Source organism: Lycorma delicatula, chromosome 9 (assembly GCF_047948215.1).
Source record: "Lycorma delicatula isolate Av1 chromosome 9, ASM4794821v1, whole genome shotgun sequence".
NCBI lineage: Eukaryota > Metazoa > Arthropoda > Insecta > Hemiptera > Fulgoridae > Lycorma > Lycorma delicatula.
In genome coordinates this window covers 57,712,832-57,736,660 of record NC_134463.1, presented here as the reverse complement: position 1 = coordinate 57,736,660, position 23,829 = coordinate 57,712,832, and the positions used below count along the sequence as shown (strand labels likewise).

General features: G+C 29.3%; 2 protein-coding genes across 2 annotated transcripts in view; one reads left to right on the top strand and one right to left on the bottom strand.

The window, feature by feature from the left end:
- The first annotated feature begins 223 nt into the window (after positions 1 to 223).
- Positions 224 to 4,469, top strand: LOC142330667 (trypsin-3-like). The gene is made up of 2 exons (XM_075376112.1): positions 224 to 317; positions 4,239 to 4,469. Exons 1-2 carry the CDS (start codon positions 279 to 281, stop codon positions 4,467 to 4,469), a joined length of 270 nt encoding a protein of 89 aa, XP_075232227.1. The 5' UTR covers positions 224 to 278.
- Positions 4,470 to 12,888: 8,419 nt separating this feature from the next.
- LOC142329977 (trypsin beta-like) overlaps positions 12,889 to 23,829 on the bottom strand; it is a 56,998-nt gene continuing 46,057 nt past the window's right edge. Inside the window, exons 6-7 of the mRNA XM_075374967.1 lie at positions 19,277 to 19,417; positions 12,889 to 13,205 (exon numbers count right to left, since the gene is read on the bottom strand). Of these exons, the coding sequence (XP_075231082.1) occupies positions 12,966 to 13,205; positions 19,277 to 19,417 (381 nt within the window). The 3' untranslated portion in view covers positions 12,889 to 12,965. The remainder of the gene's footprint in view (positions 13,206 to 19,276; positions 19,418 to 23,829) is intronic.

Sequence of the window (23,829 nt, the reverse complement as noted above, 5' to 3'; positions counted from 1 at the left end):
ACTAAGCTGTTACAGAGGTGTAGTTTTCTCTTACCACTAAAAGAGAACAGATGATGACTCATTTGGCTTATTGTTTGATTGATCATAGTAGTCAGACATAATGTTTTTTCAAAAAATAACTGAATTACTAACTGGACATTTACTTAAATAGTATTTATTTATTTCAGAAAATACACAAATCATCTAGAAACTTAAAAGCAGTTACAATTTTTATTAAAAATTCTACTAGATGTTTTTATAATTATTCTCTAATTAATGAATTTTATGATATAGTAACAATGTTTTGTGCATCTGATGTAAACGGTGATGCTTGCCAGGTAAGTAAATTCTTTTTTACATTCTCTGACTTAATATCATATTATTCTTTGTTGTCCATTCTTAATGTCTTGAGAATTGCTGAGCTGATTGAGATATCTGTGTATAATTTAGAGTAGATGTACAGAGATGGTTCTAGACAAAGATATGTGGCCCAGATTTCCTTTGGTAAAAGAAATTGCTATAAAGTGTGTGTACCATATGGCAATATTAGCATATGAGATTAAGTTTATCTAAATTTTTGTATCAGTTAAATTACTCATTATAAATTATTACATATTTTTATGTTCAGCAGAAAATAAGAAAACTGGAATGAGGTTTAAAAATACCTGAGAACCCAACCATAGAAAAACCCCTAAATTGCTATGTAATTTTACTGAATTATGTCCAGATTCTGTCAGAAGAGTGCAATATCAAAATATCATTTTTGTTTGGAAAGAAATTGTAAAATCAAATCAAATGAATGTACCCATTGCTACTCAGTTGTAGAGACAGAAACTGGTATTTTATTTATGAAAGTAAGAAGTTTTATAAAATTAGAAAATTAATATGATGTTCCATTATCTTCACGTATATAGTGTAGCTTTGTTGAATCAGGGCTTGTAGCATTGTTTGTTCATTCAGAGTTTAATTTTTATTTAAGCCATGAACTCATGTAATATCATAAATATTAATCAGTCAAAACTGGAAAAAATAAACATTTTTGCTATGGTTTTGAATATTTTCCTGTAAACTAATTATTAATTATCTCTTCATAAGTTTTTTAAAGAATTTTTAAGAATCATAAATTGCATGATCTAACAGAACAGAACATGATGAAACAGAACACTGAAAAAACATAAATGCAAAAGAACAGAACTATGAAAAAACACAACATATCATATTTACATTCATCTAATTTCAGTTGATTAAAGAAAATACAGTATTTATTTTTTGACTATTGAAGGGAATAATTAGAGAAATACTTATTCTTTGGCCGGACTTATTGCTGACAATTGTGTATGTTACAAAGATGAAATGAAAATTTAAAAATTCAAATTGAGAATCTGTGATGTGGTCACAGGTAATTTTTTCATTTCTTGGAAAAGCATATTAAAATCCATGTAATGGCTTCATGGAATTATTAATCTGTAATATTTCTAATAGGATTTAAAAATGTTACCTGTATTTTATTGTAATTTTTTCAAACACCAATCAAATATTTTAAAGAGTATTAACATAATGTTTTTGGATTTATAAGCAAACAGTCTGTTTGTGTTTTTACTAAAACCAGAGGTTTTTTCCATTACTTAAACAGTAGGTATGATTAAAAATTAATAATAAACATTTTGTTTCTTCCCCTATTCTGCGATTATGGCATAAAAATAAGTGACTAAATACAAAATAATTAAATAAAATACTTTGTTATTATTTGTGTGTTATTTTGTTTAAATACATGTTTTGTGTCAGTAATTCTAAATAAATTTCATTACAAAATTTAATTATAATTATATTATATGATTAATTATTTCTGTATTATTCCCTTCAATAATCAAAAAATAAGTATTGTATTTTCTTTAATCAAATGAAATTAGATGAATGTAAATATGATTGTTCTGATTTTTCAGTGTTCTCTTCAGTCATAGAACCCATAAATTGCTATGGTATCAGCTACTAATAATATCTGTGTGCAAAAAGTACATAATTATTTTTAACTTTTTATCCTACAGTTTCCAAAATGCTACTCAAAAAGATGTTTTAAGTATTACAGAGTTGTCAGGTTGTAACAGATTCATTTTTACCAACTTATCCCGCTCATTATGTTAATTTTCTACTGTATCAGGATTTTTACTTATACCTTCAAAATCACATTACCACAAAAATTTAGTTTCTCTTTCTTTTCATGCAGCTGAGTTAAGAACTCAATATAATGACTGTATTTAACTTTTCTAACTAGAATAGAATCAATTATAATAAATCACCTGGCTTACTTCTAACAATTAAACTGCTAAGTTTTGGATGTTCCTGCAGAATGTTTACTTTCCGAAGCAGGTGGAAAATGTTTTAACAAATTACATTGTGAAGACTATTTGAAGATGTCCCATTAAAAAAAAAAAAAACAAAAAAAAAACACATTTTTAGTGACACTGCTTTTTAATAATAATAATAATTATATTAATATAACATAATATTTTATACAGGTACAGCAGTGAAGCTGAAATATTTAAAACTCGTATACTTTAAATAAGTTTTAATTTACCATGAGTGTTTTTTGCTGAGTAAGAAATGCTATTTTATTTTTTTTTAAATAATGCTTGACAGTTGGACACCATTACAATATACGCACTCTTGTAATCTTAATTGAGAATTCTGCTGTAACAAGGCCAGTGTAGTAATACATGCAACTTCTTGAATTTTTAATTTTAATTCCACTAATGTTTGTGATCATTGGATGTACACCTTCCTCAAAAAAATGCAGGCAAATTATGAAATCTAGCTGTTTGTCTAAACAGTATTCCCATTTTTGGATATGGGGATAGAGTTATGATACGGTTTGGAGAGAGTTTTCTTAAAGCTGTAATAGACAAACGAGCAGTATGACTTGTAATACATGCAACTTCTTGCAGTTCCATCTTACTGGTACCAGGTAATTTGTGGAACTTGAACTAACTCTTGCCTCAGAAATGTGGTACCATGTTGTGTTACACTGCAGTAATAGTTGTAACATTTCTTTGATGTCTTGTAAAGAGAATGGTCCAACAATGCCAGATGACAAAAGTGCATATCACACTGTGATCTTTGATTACTCAATGGTTTCTCGTGTAACTGATGTGTGTTTTCAGCTTTCCAGTATCAACTATTTTTCTTATTTATGAAATCATTCTGGTGAAAATGAGCTCCTTGTGACAAATATGGTGGGTATTAAATTTTCATTACCACCTAAACACTGTAACATTTCTAGACAGAAGTTCATTGAGCAACCATATCAGCATCTTTTAATTCCTGAACAATTTGAATTTTAAAGGGGATGAAAAACTTAAGACCTTATATAAAATTGATGGAATTTATGTAAAATTAACGAATTGATAGTTTACTAATATCCATCTTTAATTGTAGAATGTATTGGAATGCATGTTATGGCAGTTCAACTCTTGAATGTTTTCTGCCGTTCTTACATGTTTTGCTATTCCTTTGTTTTAAATTTAATGTGGACCCAGTTTTCTCAAATATTTTAACCCATAAGTTAATTATGTGAATAAACCATACCCGCCCATGCCGCAGAATATTGACCTAATTGTGAAATAACCTTACTATTTTCACTATTAACCAATGGTGAAACAATCTAACATGAGAGCATGATGTGCACCTGACCAATATTCCATGTTCGGCATTAAATGACTGACAACATACATTCAAGATTAGCACCTCCCCCAAATATAAAATGAATAACCAAGTTTTTAAACTTTGCTGTTTTACTGACATGCTTGTGTGTATGTGTATATATATATATATTCATTTGTATATATTTTTGTTATGAGATTTAAACTCACCGTATTAATTCCAGTAATCAATTTTCAAGGGATCCCACATTTTTGGTTGGTATTGAATTCTATATTACATTAAAACATATTCATTTTATAATTTGTCAAAATTGTTTTCTTTTTAAAAGTATTAAAATAATGAATATATATGCAGATTTTGTTGCTTAATTGGCAAATTATAAAATTAATATATTTTAATGTAATCATAGAATTTAGTGCCAATTGAAGATGTGGGATCCTGTGAAAATTGATTATTGTAATTAATGTGGTAAGTTGAACTTATCTAATTTCTATGTTTTGATGGTTTATTTTTCATATAATATGAAATTCTGTTAACACAGTGGTTAATATATTTATGATATATATATATATATATACATATACATATATTTTTCTTTTCAGGGTGATTCTGGTGGGCCAGTGACTTGTGATGGAGTACTGGTTGGAATCACATCATGGGGAACAGGGTGTGGTATGAATGATTTTCCTGGTGTTTATACAAATGTTAGCTATTACCGAGATTGGATTGATGAAAATTCTATGTTGATTGGAAGTAATACAGTAATTGTCTGTCAAGAGAAATTTTTATTTATATGTTTTGTTATAATACAATATATTTATATTATAAATTAAATTTTAAAACAAGAAACTTTTTTTTTGTTAAAAACAAGTTTTCCTTATAAACCTAAGAATTAAAAACTACAAAATGTTGGCAAAGTAAAAAAAGTATTAAGATTTACTAAAATATCTAATAACAAAAAGGTTTGAACATTTTTTTTTACTGCAGTAGACCCCTGGAATACAATCTTTTGCAATATCAACGTTAACAACCCCCTTAGTTTACTAATTATGAATGAAATAATATTTAGTAAAGGGATATTTATGCTGTCTTTTCACACTCTTTATTTCTATAAAATAATGTTACTAATGGGTCCTTTAAGCCTAAATGAGTCCTTTCCTTAATACTGAATCTTGCATTCTGATGTTGCTTTAATCATCTATTTTCACTATGTATCATATGCTTTTTTTTTTTTAAGATACGTTTTTTCAACAGAGATTCAGAATCTTAAAAATAACTATTTTCTTATGTTGATTAGTAAAATTATTATTTTTTTATTACCTTGCCTAATAAATTTTTTTTTTTAATACATTATTAAGTTACAGATTTTTTACTGTGCTTTTGTATTGCACTGTGTAGTGAGCAGTTCTTATTTTATAAATTATTGTTGCTTTATATTCATTTTACATATTAGTTTTCATCTAATCACTATAATTATCACTATAATTAGGCATAATTAATATGCTTTTGCAGAAATATTAATTGTAGTGATATTGCAAAAAAAGAAAAATCAGAATAAATATTTGTCTTAGGAATGAAATTAATTATAGAAGGAAAACAAAAAAAAAATATTGTAATAGGAATAAAATGTAAATGTTTGTATTCAGTTATATGTATTATAAAACATAAGGACAAGTATTGAAAGAAGAAAGAAATGCTATGATTGTCAAAGACTCATGAAAGCATTATATATTGAAAATAGATCAGATTTTTAACTAAATGAATTAATGGATAATGGACTCAGCTCCTATGTCTTTTAAGCATTTATTTCTACAAAGGCATTGTTCATATTTCAAATTGTTAAAACAACTGTGATGTGATTGTATTGTTTGTCAGGTGAGAGTGATTTGAGGGATTGGGAAGACAGGTTGAATTATACATTATAATACATTACATAAATTGGAAAACAAGATATTATGTTCCAAAATGTTTTACAAAACTTTTATCAACAATTTTAAATTGTTGGCCATTTCAGATGTTAAACAATTGTCATTAGTACTCAGTACAGAAAAAGGCATTTATTAAAACAAAAAGTTAAATAAATGAAAATAATTATTGACAGTATTTTGTAAATACTATAAAATGATTACTTGTGGCTGTTTTTTAAATAAGAAGAAATAATTTACAAAATGTAAATAACTGAATGCACTTGATTGGAATTGGAAGTTTAAATGTTTAAGCTAAATTATATTTGATTGCGGAAAATGACATTATGTTGTATTCTTATCTTCCCAACTATAGTGATATATGCTGCTATACCTCTGAGGAAAATTATATAGATCGGTCAAAAAAATAATAAAAATTTGGTTACATTTAAGTTTTATGCCTAAATGAATAAAAAATTGATTTAAATAAGTTGTAAATAATTTATGAAAAATATTTTTTATTCCAATGTTTCCAAGTCCAAAAATCTATTTTTGTTAGAAGGATGTTTATGCACATAAACATCATAGTGTATACATACATATGTACGAGTATATACATATAGATGTATGTTGTCATGTATTTTGTCTTATAACTGTAATTACCGATTTTCGTCTAACTGTAGAGAAATACCACCTTGAGAGCAGGAAATAATGTATTAGATTTTTCAAATATTGAAAAAAGGGCTGAGGGTATTTTGGCTGTAATAAAATTTCAAATATTTAGTGGGACACTTTAGCAAAATATTCTTTTCTTTTTTTCCTTTATTAAACACCTCCAAGATGACCAGCCCACGCTAAAAGCTTAACACAATTGCCTTAGGGTGTCATGGCAGCGCAGTCTGCCCTCCCTAGCTCGTCTGTACTTGGACATCCTATCGGGGTCTCCCGTGCCTCCTCGAAAACATACTAATCACCTCTTCCGGTTATTAGAATGTTTCTCTGTAAGGGAGCTACCCTTCCCATCCCTATCCTACCTGATCCAGACATGCATTACGCATGCCCTTCACATTTACGCATCCCACCATGCACAACTTGAGGATCCCCTATGGCATCATCAGGAAGCTTTAACCCACCCACTCTTGCGCATGAGTAGGGCTGAACACCCTAGGTATAGAGGCTGCCTCCCTGGCCCTATGTAGCGACCACAATTGGTTTTTTTTAAATTTTTTTATATACATTCCTTGTATCCCCTTCATTATTGCCAATTTCCGAACCCCAGCCCCCAGTCCCTAGGACATAGGTACTCCATCTTGCCTTACCGCCTGGTTGTTACAATACGTCCAACTCCCTGGCGGCAGCCACTCAAAAATCCCTGTATATATGTAAACAACTTAAACCTATGTAATTACACGTATGATTTCTAATACTATACTCTTTTAGGTCAAAAACCCAACCTACACAATAACTATAATAATGATTGCACTCTCTACAGCAGCGTGGCGCTTAATATATCTCGCCCATACCCAACTGTGCCATACATGATCCACAAAACATTAATATTACATAAGCTGAATAATACACAATACCATGAATAATACATACTACAAGATAATATATAATATTATGAATCTTACATAATTAATGGATATTTTACTATACAATAAATAATACATAATACAATAAACATTACAAATACAATGGATACTACATGATACTCTGAATAACACGAATATAAAATACAATAAATACTGCATAATACAATGAATCTACATAATTACTGAATATTGCGCAATAACATAATAATACTCAATACTAGGAAATACATCATAAAGTGGATACTACACAATTCATAAATAATACACACAACAACAATACATAATACAATAAACAATACCTGACACCATACATAATACTTTATAATCAACATAAGACACTATCAAGATGAACTCGTACCTGTCCTCAATCTCCCATGCATTCCCATGATCCCTTATTACTTGTTGCACCATGTCCCCCTCGGCATCAGCAGTAGATCACTGTACACAATATCTCCCCCACACCATATCCATCGGTATACCCGGCATAGCATATTCAAACAATAACATGAGCAAAGACACAATAATACAACAATTTCTAACCTAACATAATACATTAACAAATACAAAAATAAAACACATTTCGACACCTCTGATGACATCAAGGGCTGTGTGCACGTCAAGGGGGTTCCTCCTCCCTCTTCACTGTTAGTACGAGACGAGCCATTCTCTCTATCTCCCTCCATCCATTCTCACTCTGAAGCATGTGTCTGACAACATTATCTGGTGTTATGGCCACCGGAGTCTGACGTCTCTCGTTCTCCCACCTGACACAGTCGAACCAGGTGTGTTCGGCTGAGTCAGCTGTCACACAGTACCTGCAACCTGCCATTCTCCTCCTTTTGAAAATATTCTTCGTAGAAAAGTTTTTTTGTCAAGATCACAAATTACCAAAGGTCTTTATTTAATATTCTCCCTTCCCAAAAACTGACTATAGCTTTTCTTTTTTTTAGCTAATGTTCCTTAAGAATAATTGTAGAATTTTGCATTCATATTCTCCATATCAATAGACCTTCTAACTACAGTAAAATTTTTTGCCCGTCCCGTTACAATGGTCTGTGGTAACAAAAAATATTTTTTTTAGGTTTAAAAAGACTTTTTTTTAAATTTAAATTCACGTTGCAAGTTACCCATTGCATTTAAAATGTAAAAATCCTAATTTTTTGATAGCTCCTATTCTTCAATATTTCTTGAAAAAAAAATTAGCCAAAAATTTTCATCCTCTTCCTAGAAAATTAAAACTTGTTTACCTGGTATTTTAGCTGTATCTTTGTATTTTTTAAACAATTTTAATAACTTCTTTTTTTTTAAATTTATTACTGTCAGGGATTATCTTCTTAAAAATTACTTTTACCTGAATGCTTTCCCTTGAATATGGGAATCCCAAAATGAAAAAAAATTCACAATTTCAAATCTTTAATGCTTATAACATACTTCATTAAACAATAAAGTACTAAAATAATTTAATACTTACAAAACATATAGACATCATAAAGGACATAGCAAAGAATCCACAATCTTAAGCATTGGTTTGGCTTGGAAATTTGTGAATTGTTATTCTCATGTTTCTTCCATACAATATCATAAAAATTTGTAATCCATTTTCTTAAGGAGGAATTGAGTAGAACTATCATGTACATGAAGTGTTTCACCATCATAATATGAACTTATTTAGTGCTACAATTAATTGTTTTCTATTTACGTACTTTATGCTATCCATTTGCAATAGGATTTGAACAGTTTTAGAGGAGACTGATTTAAAATGCTAAGGAACCTAGATGAAATATGTATCTTGTGGTTTAAACTTTGTAAACCGTTTTTATAGTATTTTGAAATATTGATGCTCGTATAACAGTACAATTTGTATGAAAGTATGGATTCAAAATTTTTGCTAATCTTTTATCTTCCTTCAACAGGTACATAAGGAAGTTTCTTCTATCATTCATAAAAAATATTTTCTAAACAATATTCAGCTACATTTTTTTTTTCAGCTTATGCATTTTATCAAAAAGTGAATACTGAATTTATTGCTGGCTTTTTTTATTTTTATTTATTATTCTTATTTTAAATCATCTGAAAGTGAGTAAAGTGGGTTCTGTAAAGTGCTTGTAGTTATTAAATGTTTTTTATTATTTTACTTATACACATTACTTATCACATATACTTGTTGAAGCATTTTTCCTCAGTGTGTGCTGATGATTGTTTAATAAACAAAATGATTATGTAGATTTAGACCGCAAATAAAATCTTTTTTGAAGATAATTTTTTTCTAATTTATTTTTATAACCACTTAGCGTATATATATATATATATATATACGCTAAGCGTATAAAGTATATTTACTACACATTTATATATATAAATGTGTTTTGATTTTAAATTATGGATTGCCTAACAATAGTCCAATTTAGAGAAATACAGAATTGGATTGTTCTAGTAAATACTATAATCTAGTTTAACTGAAGAAATTGATTGAAGGGGAGGATCTTCTTGTAAATAGGTATGCAGTAATATGGCTTTGCAAAACTAAGATATCATTTTTTAAGGCCTTCTCCTCCCTCAATTTATGACGTTACTATGAAAACCACTTAGGTTTTTATTACAGAGTCAATTAAATCTTTCATTTTAATTATTAACAATATTTTCTGTAAAATTAACAGGAAAGAAGTCAGCGAAAAATAATCATCATTGCTTAATTATACTCTTCATTCAGTGATAGATATTAATATTATTAAACCTTTGAAAGAAAAATAAATTTATAGATAATAGCTTAATGGTGTTAAAGGTTCTTATATTTACTTCCTTCATTGGAGAAATGTTCTAGAAAGTGCTTGTTTCAAAATGATTATAAAATCTCCTTTTTTTCAAGTAGGAACTGGAAAGCTTGCCTTTCTTTACCTGATGGATACTTCAGTAATTATGCAGCCATCAAACAGAAAACAGAATATCTGAGTCGTTCCGCTGGAAAAATAAATTAATAATTTCGTAACAAAATTTTATTATAGTAAATATTTGTTAAAAAACACTTTTTTAATGTTTGGAGCACTGGTATGTAATATCTAGACTTCAATGTTTTGTTTTCATCAATCAGTTGTGCGACTTTTTTCTTTTAAATTACCTCATAGAAAAAAATTCCATGGGAGATAAATCTGATGACACTGATGGCCATAGACCACATGAAATCACTTTCTTTCTAAAAAAAAGTCGCATAGCAGCTACTATGCTGCTACATTGTGTTATTTAATGCACAGTCTTCCTGCTACTAGCAATTGCATTCATCTTCTAGAAGCACTATGAAATCAGTTATCATCTGGCAGTTACCAGATGTTACATATTTGATAAAAAATATTGGACCCACTATAATTTTCTGAAAAATTTCTCATTGAACTCCAATCTTTTCTAAATGTAATGAAGTCCCTTAAAAAAACTAGATGGTTCTCTGTGATTCAGCATCGTTGTTCTGGCTGTTGCTTTGTCATTAAAGAAGATGTTTTCCAAGAACCAATCATTGCAGCGAACCAATCATCATTGAATTTTATTGCAATAATCCAGTCTTTTTCCATTCAGGTACTCATCATTCTTTCACAATGTGAATTTGGTTCGCATGCAATTTTAATTTCTTTTCGGACACTCCTGCATGTTATTCCAACCCGATGAGTAGTATTATTGAGTTTCAAAATAATTGTTCAAAGGACAGACAGACGTGTTTTAAAGATTTGTCATTTAAAACTGTTGTTATATAATATGTAAAATCTTCACAGAATGTAATGTGTTTCTGCATTTCGGAAAAAAATTATAAAATTTTATAACTTTTACATTAAATGAACTTATTTGAAGTAATATATATTATAAATTTAGTTAATTAATTAAATTATATTATAAATTTAATTAATTAATTAAATTTATTGTTAATGGTTTTCATCTACTTGAATAAATTGATTAAATTTTATTTGTTCAGTAAATTATGGCAAATGACTGAAGAAAAATGATTATTTAATCTATGACAATGAGACTTTTTAATCTAATCCACGGCTATATTCAGGCACTTCCCCATCTTTTTTATTCCAGTAGTAAAGACTTATTTACCTTTGTGTCTGAGCCATTCTTGACCCGTTCATTGTTATTGAACTTAATGTCATGTAAAAAGGACAAAAAAATCTGATTGTTCGAGATTGAAACTTTAATATGAATATGAGAACACCTCCTGACTAGATTTTCAAATGATTTCCCCAATCTTTTGAGTGGCATGGGATAGGAATTATCTTGCAGAAGAATTACACCTTTAGAGAGAGTACTGGGAAGTTTCCTCTTTATTGCGGGTTTCAATTTGTTTTACCATGTTACAATATGCTTGCTTCTGATTCTACTTTGTTCTTCCAAATAATACAGCCGTTAAAAGTAATGCTAACAGAATTTATTGTGATTGTCGAGCAGGTTTTGAATTTTTTTCATGTTGGGCGAACTCTGATGTTTCCATTCTGTACTCTGTCATTTGGATTCTGGCTCAAAAAGATGATTTCAGTTTTCATCATTAGTTATATGATCCAAAAAACATTACCTTCTGCTAAAAATTGTTTAACATAAGTAAAAGTGTAAATACAGGTGATTTTGAGTCAACAGACTCTGAATCCACATTAAACATGTTTTAGTTAATTGTAATGGAGAATGGATTAAACAGTGCCAATACTTCATTGATATAATTTCAAAAAGCATCAGTCAAAACTTTCACCAATCTTCTGTTGCAGTGAAAGTCGGGGACAATTGTCCTGCCTGTTCGGTCCACTTAAAAAACTTTCATGACTAATATTCTTTTTATTTTGGTGCTTTAACCTCTATGAATGAATTTCAGCAGGTTTATTTTCTGAAAGTGTAAAACCTGCTGAAATTCATTCATGGAGATTAAAACACCATAATAAAAAGTATATTTACACTTTCATAAAATAAAAATTTTCTCAGTCCAGGTACATGTTTCAGGCAAAGCTGACATTTTGAAATAATTTTTTTTTTTAATCTCCAGGACCACTGTTAGGTACTGCTTTAGAGGATGAGATGAATGACAATAGTGTGTGAAAATGCCATGCCTGACCAGGATTCGAACCCAGGACCTCCGAATGAAAGGTCAAGACACTACCTTATTGTCAAAGATTTGAGGTTTAGATTGATGAGCATTCTCTTTTAGGTACCTCCTTATGAAATAATCTAGTGATGATTGATAACCTAGTGATTTTTTCTTTTTAGGTAAAATAATCTTATGTTTTTAGCATTAAACCCATCTTACCCACCTGCCAAAAAGCCTCCAAAAATTCTGTAATTTTTTTTTAGTATGTTTGTATTGTTCAGTTACAAACAATTATTAGAAATAATTTGTATAATGTAAATATGTGCAAGAAATAAAATTTAATCATAAAATTTCTGTAGCACATTGCTACAGTTCATTTGTTGTTTGATGATAGAAATTTCAAACCTACTGTAAATTAGTACTTTAAAGCAATATATAAATTTCTTTAAATGTTTCCTAATAATATCTCTACATAATGTAGTGTGTACAAGTAAAGTAATACTTGCATGCTTATGAAGTTACTAAGAAAATATAATTTAGGATATTTGAAATAAGAAATTTTATTTTTTTAATAATAAACTTTTTCCATACTCTTCAAACTTTCTGTACGTAACAAAAAAGTATTTCGATTTTTCTTCCTTTTCTGATTTATATAAATTATATTATATTTATTGTGTTGATCTAAATACAAGTAAAATATTTTTTTTATTAATTTATTTCTGTTAGTATTTATAAATATTAAATCTACATCATTTATTTAATTTCAAGACATATTTATAACATATATATATGACGTGTATTAATGAGATATGTAAAGATAACACATAATAGCAATAAAGTTGTTAGACTAAAATACTGTTCTGTTGATGCAGCATTAATAACTTTTAATATCCAGTCATTATAATAACTGACATTTGTATAAATGCCAGGATAATTAGGTTCTGCGCACATGAATCCCCATGAAACAACTCCACTTAATATGTTGTCACAAACCAGTGGTCCGCCAGAATCCCCCTGAAAGAAAAAAATATATACACTGTACTTAGTTTAATTAAACTGAATGAGATCAGAGGTATCAAAAGAAATTAAATTGTAGAAATAAATGTAAAATAATTAAAATGTGAAAAAATTACAGGAATAAATAAATGTAAACAACACTTCTTTCTGCATAAACTAATTACAACAAAATTTCATGTTTATTAAAAGTTAAGTTTCCAAATTTTTATTTTATTATATTTCTATTTCATCAGTTTTTATTAGTTATTTAAGGCATTATTTACTACCATCTCTTTGCTACTTTAATTTCAGTAATTCCAAATACATCATCTCATTTATCTGATGGATTGTTAAGCCTATGTTGATTGTTAATTGACATGGATTGTTAAGTCTTCACTTGTTTGGTTATTCACCAGCTTGTTTTCATCTTACATCAGTGTCTGTTATTCAGAATAAACAAGACCTATAATTTTGTTACCCATATGATGTACCCATATGTCTATTTTTTACCAATCATTTTTCATCATTAATATAACCATTAAAACAACCAGGATTGTGTAAAAAGTATTTCAGTGAACTGAGAAAAATCTATTTTCTTTTAGAGCCATTTTTCCTTATTCCTATTATTAAATGGTGTATGTCATCTGATAACCTTTTCTACATTTTCAACCAGCCCTTGCAACCAGTGAGTATGGCAACTGTATTATCTAGGATGCTGTTTAAGATTACTCGCAAAACAAATCAAACAAACTAGAATGCCTTTTTCTCACTCCATAGGAAACAATAGAATAACTCATCTTTGAGAGTTTTATTTTTATTGTTCCTCGGCACTGATCAAAATTACTTTTTGTCATTTTAATGAAAAAATTTAATTTCCTTTTAGTGATATTCCCTCAGAAATTTTTAATTCAGGTTGTTTGCCATGAAGAGGGTATGGCTTTGTCATTTATCATTTATGTGTGGAGTACTCCAAGTTAAAACATGGATTTCTCATTCATCTAGAAATGCTAAATATCTTTGATAACTGAATAATAAGAATCACATTCTCCTTAATTGTTTAAATTATGTCACATTGCGGCACAATGTCAATGCTTTTGGTGATGATGAAACCAAAAGTAACAAACTATACATTTTAAACTATTCATTTTTTCTGTATTTGTATATTTTCTGTTTATAATTTTTTTTCTTTGTTTTACTTTATTTTCTTGCTTTTGTGTAAATTTGATTTTTACACTTATCTTTTCATTTGAGTATATGTCTCTATTTACAATTATAATTATATTTCTTTACCCCTTTTTTACATAATTATATAATTGGTTTTATGGACAAATTTAGTGCTGCAGTACATAACTGAAAAAACCTGATAATTTCTTTTAGCTGGTTTTATTAAAACTATTAAATAGGATTAAACGGTTAAAGTAAAGTAAAATATTGCAGTTTGTTTTTCCAATAATAATTTATTTGAAAATAAGATATATAAGATAATATAAGATATAATAATTTTGTTAGTATTTTGAAAATGAAAGGCAATTTATTTTTATTAAAAAAATATATATATATATAAACTGGAAGATGAATAACATTTAAAAGTAAAATTTTCTATTTGGATAAAACAGAATTTGACTAATTTAGAAATGAAAAATAGTTTGAAGATAAACTTAATTTTTAAAGAACAAAGCTGTTAAATAAAACAGGATTTACTATTTTGTACCTATACAACAGATGGTTACTTAAATGTTTCTTCATGTTATAATTCCTGAATATGATAATAGTACTGGGATAACCACATCAGTGTGTTAATACTGAATAGTATTTTGATAAAATAATAATGTAAGTTTGTATGATGTTTCATTCTTTGGATGATGTATTTCATTCTTTTGATAAGAATGGACATGTAAAATTTAGATCCTCACTTCAAAATGTAGAATGAGAAGTGCCATAGGGAAGTGTCCTCGGCTTCTTGCTTTTCTTATGGATTACTATTATTTTTGTTTCTATTTGCTTATTTTCATCTGACTTAAAATTGTGAATCATTCATTATAAACCTCTGCAGCGACACAACTATGCAGGTAGTTTCTAAAACGGTGGGCTGGCTATACTTTTTTGGATTCTACTTGTAAAACTAAACAAAAAATATCCTTAGGAAAAATTGTGATTTCTCCTTCATTCTCCCATTGTCATTTTATTATTTTTATATAAAAATTTATATCTCAAGTTCAGATAGATGAATCACATTAATATTTGGTAAACGTTTTGGTTATAAAGTTTTCAAATTAGAAAAAAAATCAGGAATTAAATACTGTCACGAATTACAAAATAGTGGCCATGTTTATTTTTCAGTTATTCTCTGTAAATAATAGTTTTATCAAAATTTACGTTATTTACTAAAATATTAAAATAAACAAACTATAAAAATATAAAGCCTTTTGTTATTAAACCTTTTATTTTGAATAAAATGACATTTTATTTTTTAAAATCGGTTAACAAATAGCAGAGTTATGGCAGAAAATTGATGTTGTAATTTTGTGTTTTCATGTTCACCATTTTACGTTCTATTCGATTAAATATTAATTGTTTTTATTTATTGTTAATTATAGTATTGTAAATTAGTATCAAATTAAGTAATAATTTTCTCACAATAAGATTTAATATTAAATAATAATAAAACAATTGATATTAATTTTCACTTTTGAATAATTTTACACAGCGACTATTACTGTTGATCATGTTAACAATGTAAAAATGAAGCTTCCTTCAACAGGAATGGTGTTCAAAACTATCATAACCATCATATCTGGAGTGACAAGAATCTTCATGGTACCTTCCAAAGTAGCTATCAACAAAGATTTTCCCTGAACATATGGGCAGGTATTTTTAATGGCTATCTTTTGGTCCTGTCATTCTACCAAATCGTTTAAATGGAGAAAATTATCTTGCTCATTTAACCAAAAATCTTCCACATTATTTGGAAGACCTACCTCTACAATTAAGAGGAAATATGTGTTTTCATTGCGATGGAGCTCCAGCACATTTCAGTCAGATGGTATCAAATTTCCTCCATGAAACTTTCCATGAAAAATGGATAGGCCACGGAGGGCCAGCGTCCTGGCTTGCCCAATCACCTGACTTAAACCCTCTTGACTTCTACCTGTGGGGCCATTTGAAACATACTGTTTATTCAACTCAACATTGAGGATCTTCAACAAAGGATCCAATATGAATATCAGGAAATTAGGAATCCTCCTGGAATTTTTGAACGGTTAAGACAATCTCTCAGAAAAAGACTAGAGACTTGTGTAATTTCTAATGGTGGACACTTTGAACATCTCTGATAACTTTTAACATTTGTTAACTGTTTAGTTACACCTAATGTTCTACAATAATTAACACAAAATTATCACTGGTAGTTTTATTTTTTAAATTATTAGATCTATTATTGTGAAAAAATTATTACTTAATTTGATACTAATTTACAATACTAGAATTAACAATAAAAACAATTAATATTTAATCAAATTGAACGTAAAGTAGAGGACATGAAAACAGACACAATATTACATCAGTTTTTTGCCACAATTAGGCTATTTGTTAACAGATTTAAAAAAATAAAATGTCATTTTGTTCAAAATAAAAGGCTAAATATTTTATCAAATAACATAAATTTTGATAAAACTATTATTTACGGAGGTAATTACAAAATAAACTTGTTGCCATTTTGTAATTTTCAAAGGTATTTAATTGGTGGTGGACAGGGGGAAAACGAAGGAGAAATTGGTTTTTTCCTAAGCATATTTTTTGTTTAGTTTTACAAGTAGAATCCAAAAAGTATAGCCAGCCCACCATTTTAGAAACACTCTGCATATCTAAAGGTTATTTAAAAGGAATTGAAAATTCTATCAAAACAGCAAAAAAAATTATTCACTGGGTAGATTATAACCATCTAATTTTAGAGGTAACATTCCAAATTAACTGAATAGAATTCCTATTAATTATAATAATGTTACTTCTCTTGCCCAAAAAGCAAAATTTCTAGATGTTTTATTAGGTAACAGTTCTTGGGATGATCACATTGATTTGTAATAATCAAACTGTACTGTTTTGTTTTGAAGCGCCTTGATAATGTGCTATGCTTGTCATCATTGTTAAATATTTATTAGGCTTAATACTAAAGTTTAATGCAATTTTCTGGGGCTCCCTCAAACATCAGAATGAGTTTTTAATAAGTATGAATTCTGTAATCCTATATGCAGAAAATCAAATACGTTTTCCTATCCTTTTGTTTACACTTATGAATGTCTAATCTTTGCTAAAAAGAAAGTCACTTATTTAGAAAATAAGAAAAAATAATACCCCTACCACATAAGACAATAAAAATGTTTGTATATGACAACACTGTACTTCAGAATTCAAGATACCTATTATACTTCTGTTGTCATTTTTTAATAAATTACCAGACCATTTTTAAAATCTTCCCACCCAATTATTTAAAATAAAAGGTTTTCTTTTACAGAAACAATATTTCTCATGTAGATGAATTTTCGAATAATAATAATAATAATTAAAACATTTAAAAAACTGATTTTCTATATCCCATTCAACTTGTTTATAAATATGTGCTTAAAATAATTTTCAGTAACACCTGAATTGTGAATTATTCTTAGTAATTTTTTATGTTTAATTTATTTAAACATTATTTCATATGTCCATAATGAAATAATTAATTTGGACTTAACTAATCATATGTATTTTTTTATCTTATAATTTGTTTTTTTTATTTAAAAATTATTTAAAATGATATTACAAAATATTATTATGTAGCAATTAGAATAAAAGATCTATCATTAATCCATTTTACTGGTAGATATAAAGTCATAATAGTCTTCAGTTTTGAGCATTCTATGCAAAATTTTACAACAGGCTTTTCCCCTTTTTTCTTCAAAATAACTGTCTAAAAATGTATTGCTCATTGCTCACAAATTGCTGAAATTTTTTAATTAATATTTGAGAATGAAGAATGGTATTATTACTTTAATAGATTTTAGATATATTATACCATCAGAGAATGGATCACAAATTTTGTAGCCATCTTGTGTCTGTGCAATACATCACTTGAAACTAAATATTCAAGTAACAAGTAATGAGTTATTTCTTTAACTATCTAGAATCACCAGTCGCCATACTTTTAAATTAACCTGATGAAATATTAACCATTTAAAAATGAAACAAATTTGGCAGAAAATATTTTTCAGAATTTCTTAGAATGGAAAGAATAATTGATATAGCTATAAGGAATAATTAATTCATCTTTTGTTAATTAAAAGTTTACTTAAATTAAGGGAAATTAGGAACTGAACACTAAGAAAAGTATTATAAATCTGTTCTCTATTGTAATATTTAGATTAAACAGGAAAACGAGTATCAGATAATAAAAACATATCTCTCATTCATGTATACTAGACATGCAATAAATTAAAATGTACATAGGGTCAGAGAACGATTGTATTTTAAGTAATGAAATACTTTTTCTTCTTTCTGTTTTCTCAATCCAAAGACTTGTTGACAGTAATTCTTTATCTCTGTAATTAATCTTTTCCTGTAGTGTTTGTTTACTATGAAACTATTGCATTTGTATAAATAAACAAAAAAAATGGCCTCATCTTTTATTTATTGATAAACTTTTTTTTTCAGCTACAATTTTTGTAACATTTTCCTTTATTCCATATATTTAAAACATACTGGCTAAATTACACACATAACATTTGTTAAACTACTGGATGTAAGAATATTTCTGTTATTGAATGCTAACTTTTCTTGGTAAGTTCTTTCTTTATATCAGTTGATGTTTTTTCCACTGAAGTAATTCCTAACTAGGTCAACGTATTATCTTGTTTCAGTAATATTATTGTAATAATGTGCAGCATGTAGCTTGTTTACATTCACTTATTCTTTATCTATCTTCTTAGGATTAATTTTCATGTTATACTTACATTTCTAGAAAGTAGAAAGTTTATTTTAATTTTCTTTTTAAATTTTGTTATATATTGAATGTAATTGAAAATATTCATTAACTAATTTAATAATGCACATACCTGACATGAATCTTTTCCAGTAGCTGAAGCACATAACATTTGTTTTTTATCTACTTCTTGTTTTATATGTAAATAATTAGTAGCACAGATGTTCATGTTGTTTATTTCAACAGTAGCAGCTTGTAATTGATTGGGCAGATACTGCAAATGAAAAATATACAACATGAATGTAATTGCAAAAATTATATCAATAAATGAAAAAAAAAAATTATTCAGTTGGAAGCAATTATGAGCTTGGAAAACTTATTTTTAATGTTTAATAAATATTTCTTCATTTACTGGGTTTTCCTGTTCAACATTTGAACCTTTCTATTAGTGTTTTCTTATTTCATCATGAGTGGTAGCTTTTTAGAACCTTATAATTAGTGTAATTTGTTTTCAATCTTCTTCCTTTAGGACGAATCCTAAAGGTTTTCAATCTTCCTTTATTTGTCTCAACAATTTATGTGTGTAAATCTTTGTATGAATGTAATAGACTAATGTTACTGATTTATAGTTGTAGACAAGACAATAAAATGACTTATGACTTAGTATTCTTACTTGAACATTCTTTATTTCCACATTATTATTGATTTTTTATTGTACTGTGAAACACTTATAATATATATATATATTATATATACACACCTCTTATTTATTTTTTCATAAGAGCAGTGTGATAATTGTTAGATAGAACCACTGATTACTGGTGAAGTTTCCTTCTTATAATGCTGTAAGGTTTGAAGTCTAACCAAACATATGAAATGAATCCACCTTTTAATAGTTAAATATAAAATACTCTACAATTGTACATTGAAAAAATTTGAAAGTAAAATTGCATCTGAATCAGGAAAACATGCTGAAAACTCATTATGCTGATATATCACTGTAGCAGATAGTTTTTTTTTAAAATTATATTACCGTGCCTAAAAATATAACCCACATAACATTTGTTCATGCCATGCAGAAATTTTTATCAGAGAGAATAAAAAAAAGATGAAGATAACGGACTCATAAATGAGCATGACAAAATGAGGTTCAAATTTTTATAAATTTATTTTTTAAAATTATTATTGAAATTATTGAAAATAATTATTGAAATACTTGCCTCTTTGATTATTGGAAATATGCCTCTAAAGATTATTTTTGAGACTATCATCTTCTTTTTTGACAGTGGTATTACTAATGTCACTCACCTTGAAGCTAAAATAAAACTTATTCTGTATTTTGTAAAAAGTAATACTCATGATTTTGCATTTTTTGTTAAAGTATTTTTTTATTTTTTTTTGTAAAATTTAAAGTATTTGTAAATCTCTTATTATTTAAGCATTTATATATAGCAATACATGAACTCATAAACATATTATACTCTAAACATTTCATTCACTGTAGAATTTAAATAACAAAATATTTAAAAAGCACTCAAAAAATATATATCAACAGGTAATCTGTAATTTCAATAAAAATAAAACATTTACATTTGCACTGCTCTAAAAAGAAATGCTAGCTGAAAATTTCTACGACTACCATGGAAAATATTTATTATGGGATTTGTATGTGTATGTAATATGTACATACATACAAAGGGGTCTGCGCTAAAAGTATCCAAAAGAAATGATCAATATTTAGGAAACCAGTCACTGTTATTATCTCTTAAACATAGGCTCAGTCAACATCTCCGAGATTTGTTCTGTGTACTCTCAAGGTCAGCGGAATAAGCATGTGGAGGCAAGCCAACTCAAAATGCAATTGTAGTCAATAGTTCCCATTAAAGCCCATCAGGCCTAGGAACAGGGGAGGGGGGGTATGGCGACCGGAAGCGTCACAAGGCAGTAGTACTCAATCGAGATGTGGACTCCACAATAGAAGGTTCAGTGCATGCTTTGGTTAGTGGCATTTCAATCAGTTATGTATGTTTAACAGCATAGATTAAACTGAGTAGATTATTGAACTTCCTATATCCAAATCTATTCATTAGTGGAATACAATTTTAAGAGACTGGAAGCTTGGTTTCGGAAACTGGAAATCATCCAAAAGTTTCAGTTAGTGACCAGACTGTGGATCATATAGGCATTGCATTCATTTCCAGTCCTGGAAAGTCATTTAGGCAGGCTAGTTACAAGCTGCAAATTCCTCGATCCACTGTTCATGACATTGTTCATAAGCAGCTCTATGTACAAGTTACAACTCCTTTTTCAATCTAAACCAAATGATTGCCTCCTATATCAGTATGCTGCAGAGGTAATTGTCTAAAAACTGTCTAAAAAACAATTCTAATTGTCTTGATACTCATGAGACAACCTTTCATACATACGGGAAAGTTAACAAACACAATTGTCTAATTTGGGATACTGAAAATCCCCATACAGTTATCAAAAATGATAGTCAAAGTCAATCAAAAATGAAACACACTGAAAGTCAATGTCTGGTTAGGACTGCACAAAAATGGTCTTATCAGATCCGTCTTTTTTTTTCGTATGGCCCACTGTGACAGGACACATGTACCTTGACATGCCTCAGATTCCTGCAGGCTTCAGTTTCCAACAAGAAGGTGCTCTACCACACTTTCATTGAGATGTAACCATGTTCTTGAACATCACTTACCCTGGATATTGGATCAGATTAGGAGATCCAGCTGCTTGGCCACCTAGATCTCCAGATACCATTCCTTTGGACTATTTTACTTGGGGATTTATTACCCACCTTGGGGTGGTGGCATTTCTCCTAATTATGCATTCGGTCACCCTAAAGCATAAGACTGAATGTCTGTGCCTCAAATGGCTACTGAGCCTCAAATCAATTTAGCGACCAGTGTCCTAACTAGCTCCTAGAGTTAACCTAATTGCGTGAGTGAACTAAGCATGGTGTCACATCCCACCGATCACTTGTCATATATTCTAAAATGGGTAGGCGCACCCCGTCAACTACTAAAATATATATGACATTCAATAAATTAAATTTATCTCATCAAGACAGCAATTCGCTGCCACATCTAGGTTGCTGAATGCCAGCAAGTACCTGTCCACCAATATTAAAGCACTTGGAGCTTTAATTGGTTGATGGCCAGCCATAACTCTTGGGTAGCTTCTCACAGGAGCGAGGTAGGAGTCTTTCCCTTAAGTAAACTACTGATGCCTGTTGAACAAAGCATGGCATAAAAGAAGACCCACACTGTCCAAAAATGCAGCTCACACCACATTGATTTGCCGCTTATGAGTGGCCAATTTTCCCCTTGATCTCCAAGTTCCAGGGTGGCCTGCCCAAGAGCTGGGCAGTCAAACATCATATGTTCATTTGACTGGACCTCCCTGCAGACGCACAGCTCATCAGCTGCCAGTGGACCGAAACAAATATTGATTCAAGTTCACAAGGTTGGAGAGTACCTGGGCACCTGTTGCAAGGAGATGGGCAACTGAAGAAATTTAGAACCAGTGCATTGTGATCACTGTTCTATTTTGGTACAGGACCGGCTTGAACTGCATCCCAAGTACCTCGGCCTCCCTGCCTTTTTGCAACTTCCACACGACTGCCCGAACTGTTACCATTAAATCAATTGGGAGAGCCATCACAGAGTTTGCGCAGTACTCATCTTGCACAGATTTTATGGTAACTTATTGCTCAATAATATGGCCTACTCGTTCTTTATATATGCCTAACAGAATAGCGATTCATTGCTGGGTGATTCATTGATCACATTGAAGCAAATCGTCCACCTCCTTTCGATGTTTCTTGTCAGTCACAGAAACTGGTCATCTGCTGCGAGGTGCATCCTCAATTGTCGCTTTACCAGCTTCACATTTGTGAAATTTCAATGCCCATCTTATTCACAGTACTCCTGTCAAGTTTCACTACTATAAACCGCTTTTAAACGATGAAAAATATTCGAAGGATTCACATTTTCTTCTGTTAAAAGTTTGATCACTGTATGCTATTTTAACCATGCTGACATATTAGCCTTACTCGACTCCATTTTAACTGTTACTGAAAACAAACTGGTAAATGGATTTCAATGCATAATTGCAGGTTTGTAGAGGAGGGATTTTAGCTATCATGTCATATGCTGCCACACTCAACTCGATAGTACCTTTTGTCTTCGTGTAGCACCCTAGTGTGAAAAATTTATCAGCCAAGCCTCATAGTTCTGGGCCTACCTGATTGTGAAGTATCTCCAACACCTCCAATATGTTCAGCTTACACAGATGTTGACAGGTTGGTGATAGAGAATTAGAAAACTTTGTATGGAATTCAGTATGCTTGTTACTTTTTTTACCAACACTTAAGTATAAGAACTTGATTTTGTTTTGTGTACATAATGACATTATTCTCAATGTAGATACAAAAGTGGAATGAACATCATTTGAGTAGTAATTAAATCAGCTGATTACTACCAAGTGCAAAACAAAAATGTTCCCACCTTATAAAATCTATGTACACCATCTTGAATTATTAGTATTATCTTTGATGGTAGTATTTAATAGTAATTCTTATAATTCATATTTTATTAGTAGCATTGCATGCTAGCTGTAAGTTTTTATTCTTGCATGCTTGTTGAGTCCATAAAATTTTATATTTGT

Coding starts and splice junctions, on each gene's coding strand:
- LOC142330667 (XM_075376112.1), top strand. CDS start 279: ATGTTTTGTGCATCTGATGTAAACGGTGATGCTTGCCAG. Junction 318..4,238: donor TAAACGGTGATGCTTGCCAG/GTAAGTAAATTC, acceptor TTTTCTTTTCAG/GGTGATTCTGGTGGGCCAGT.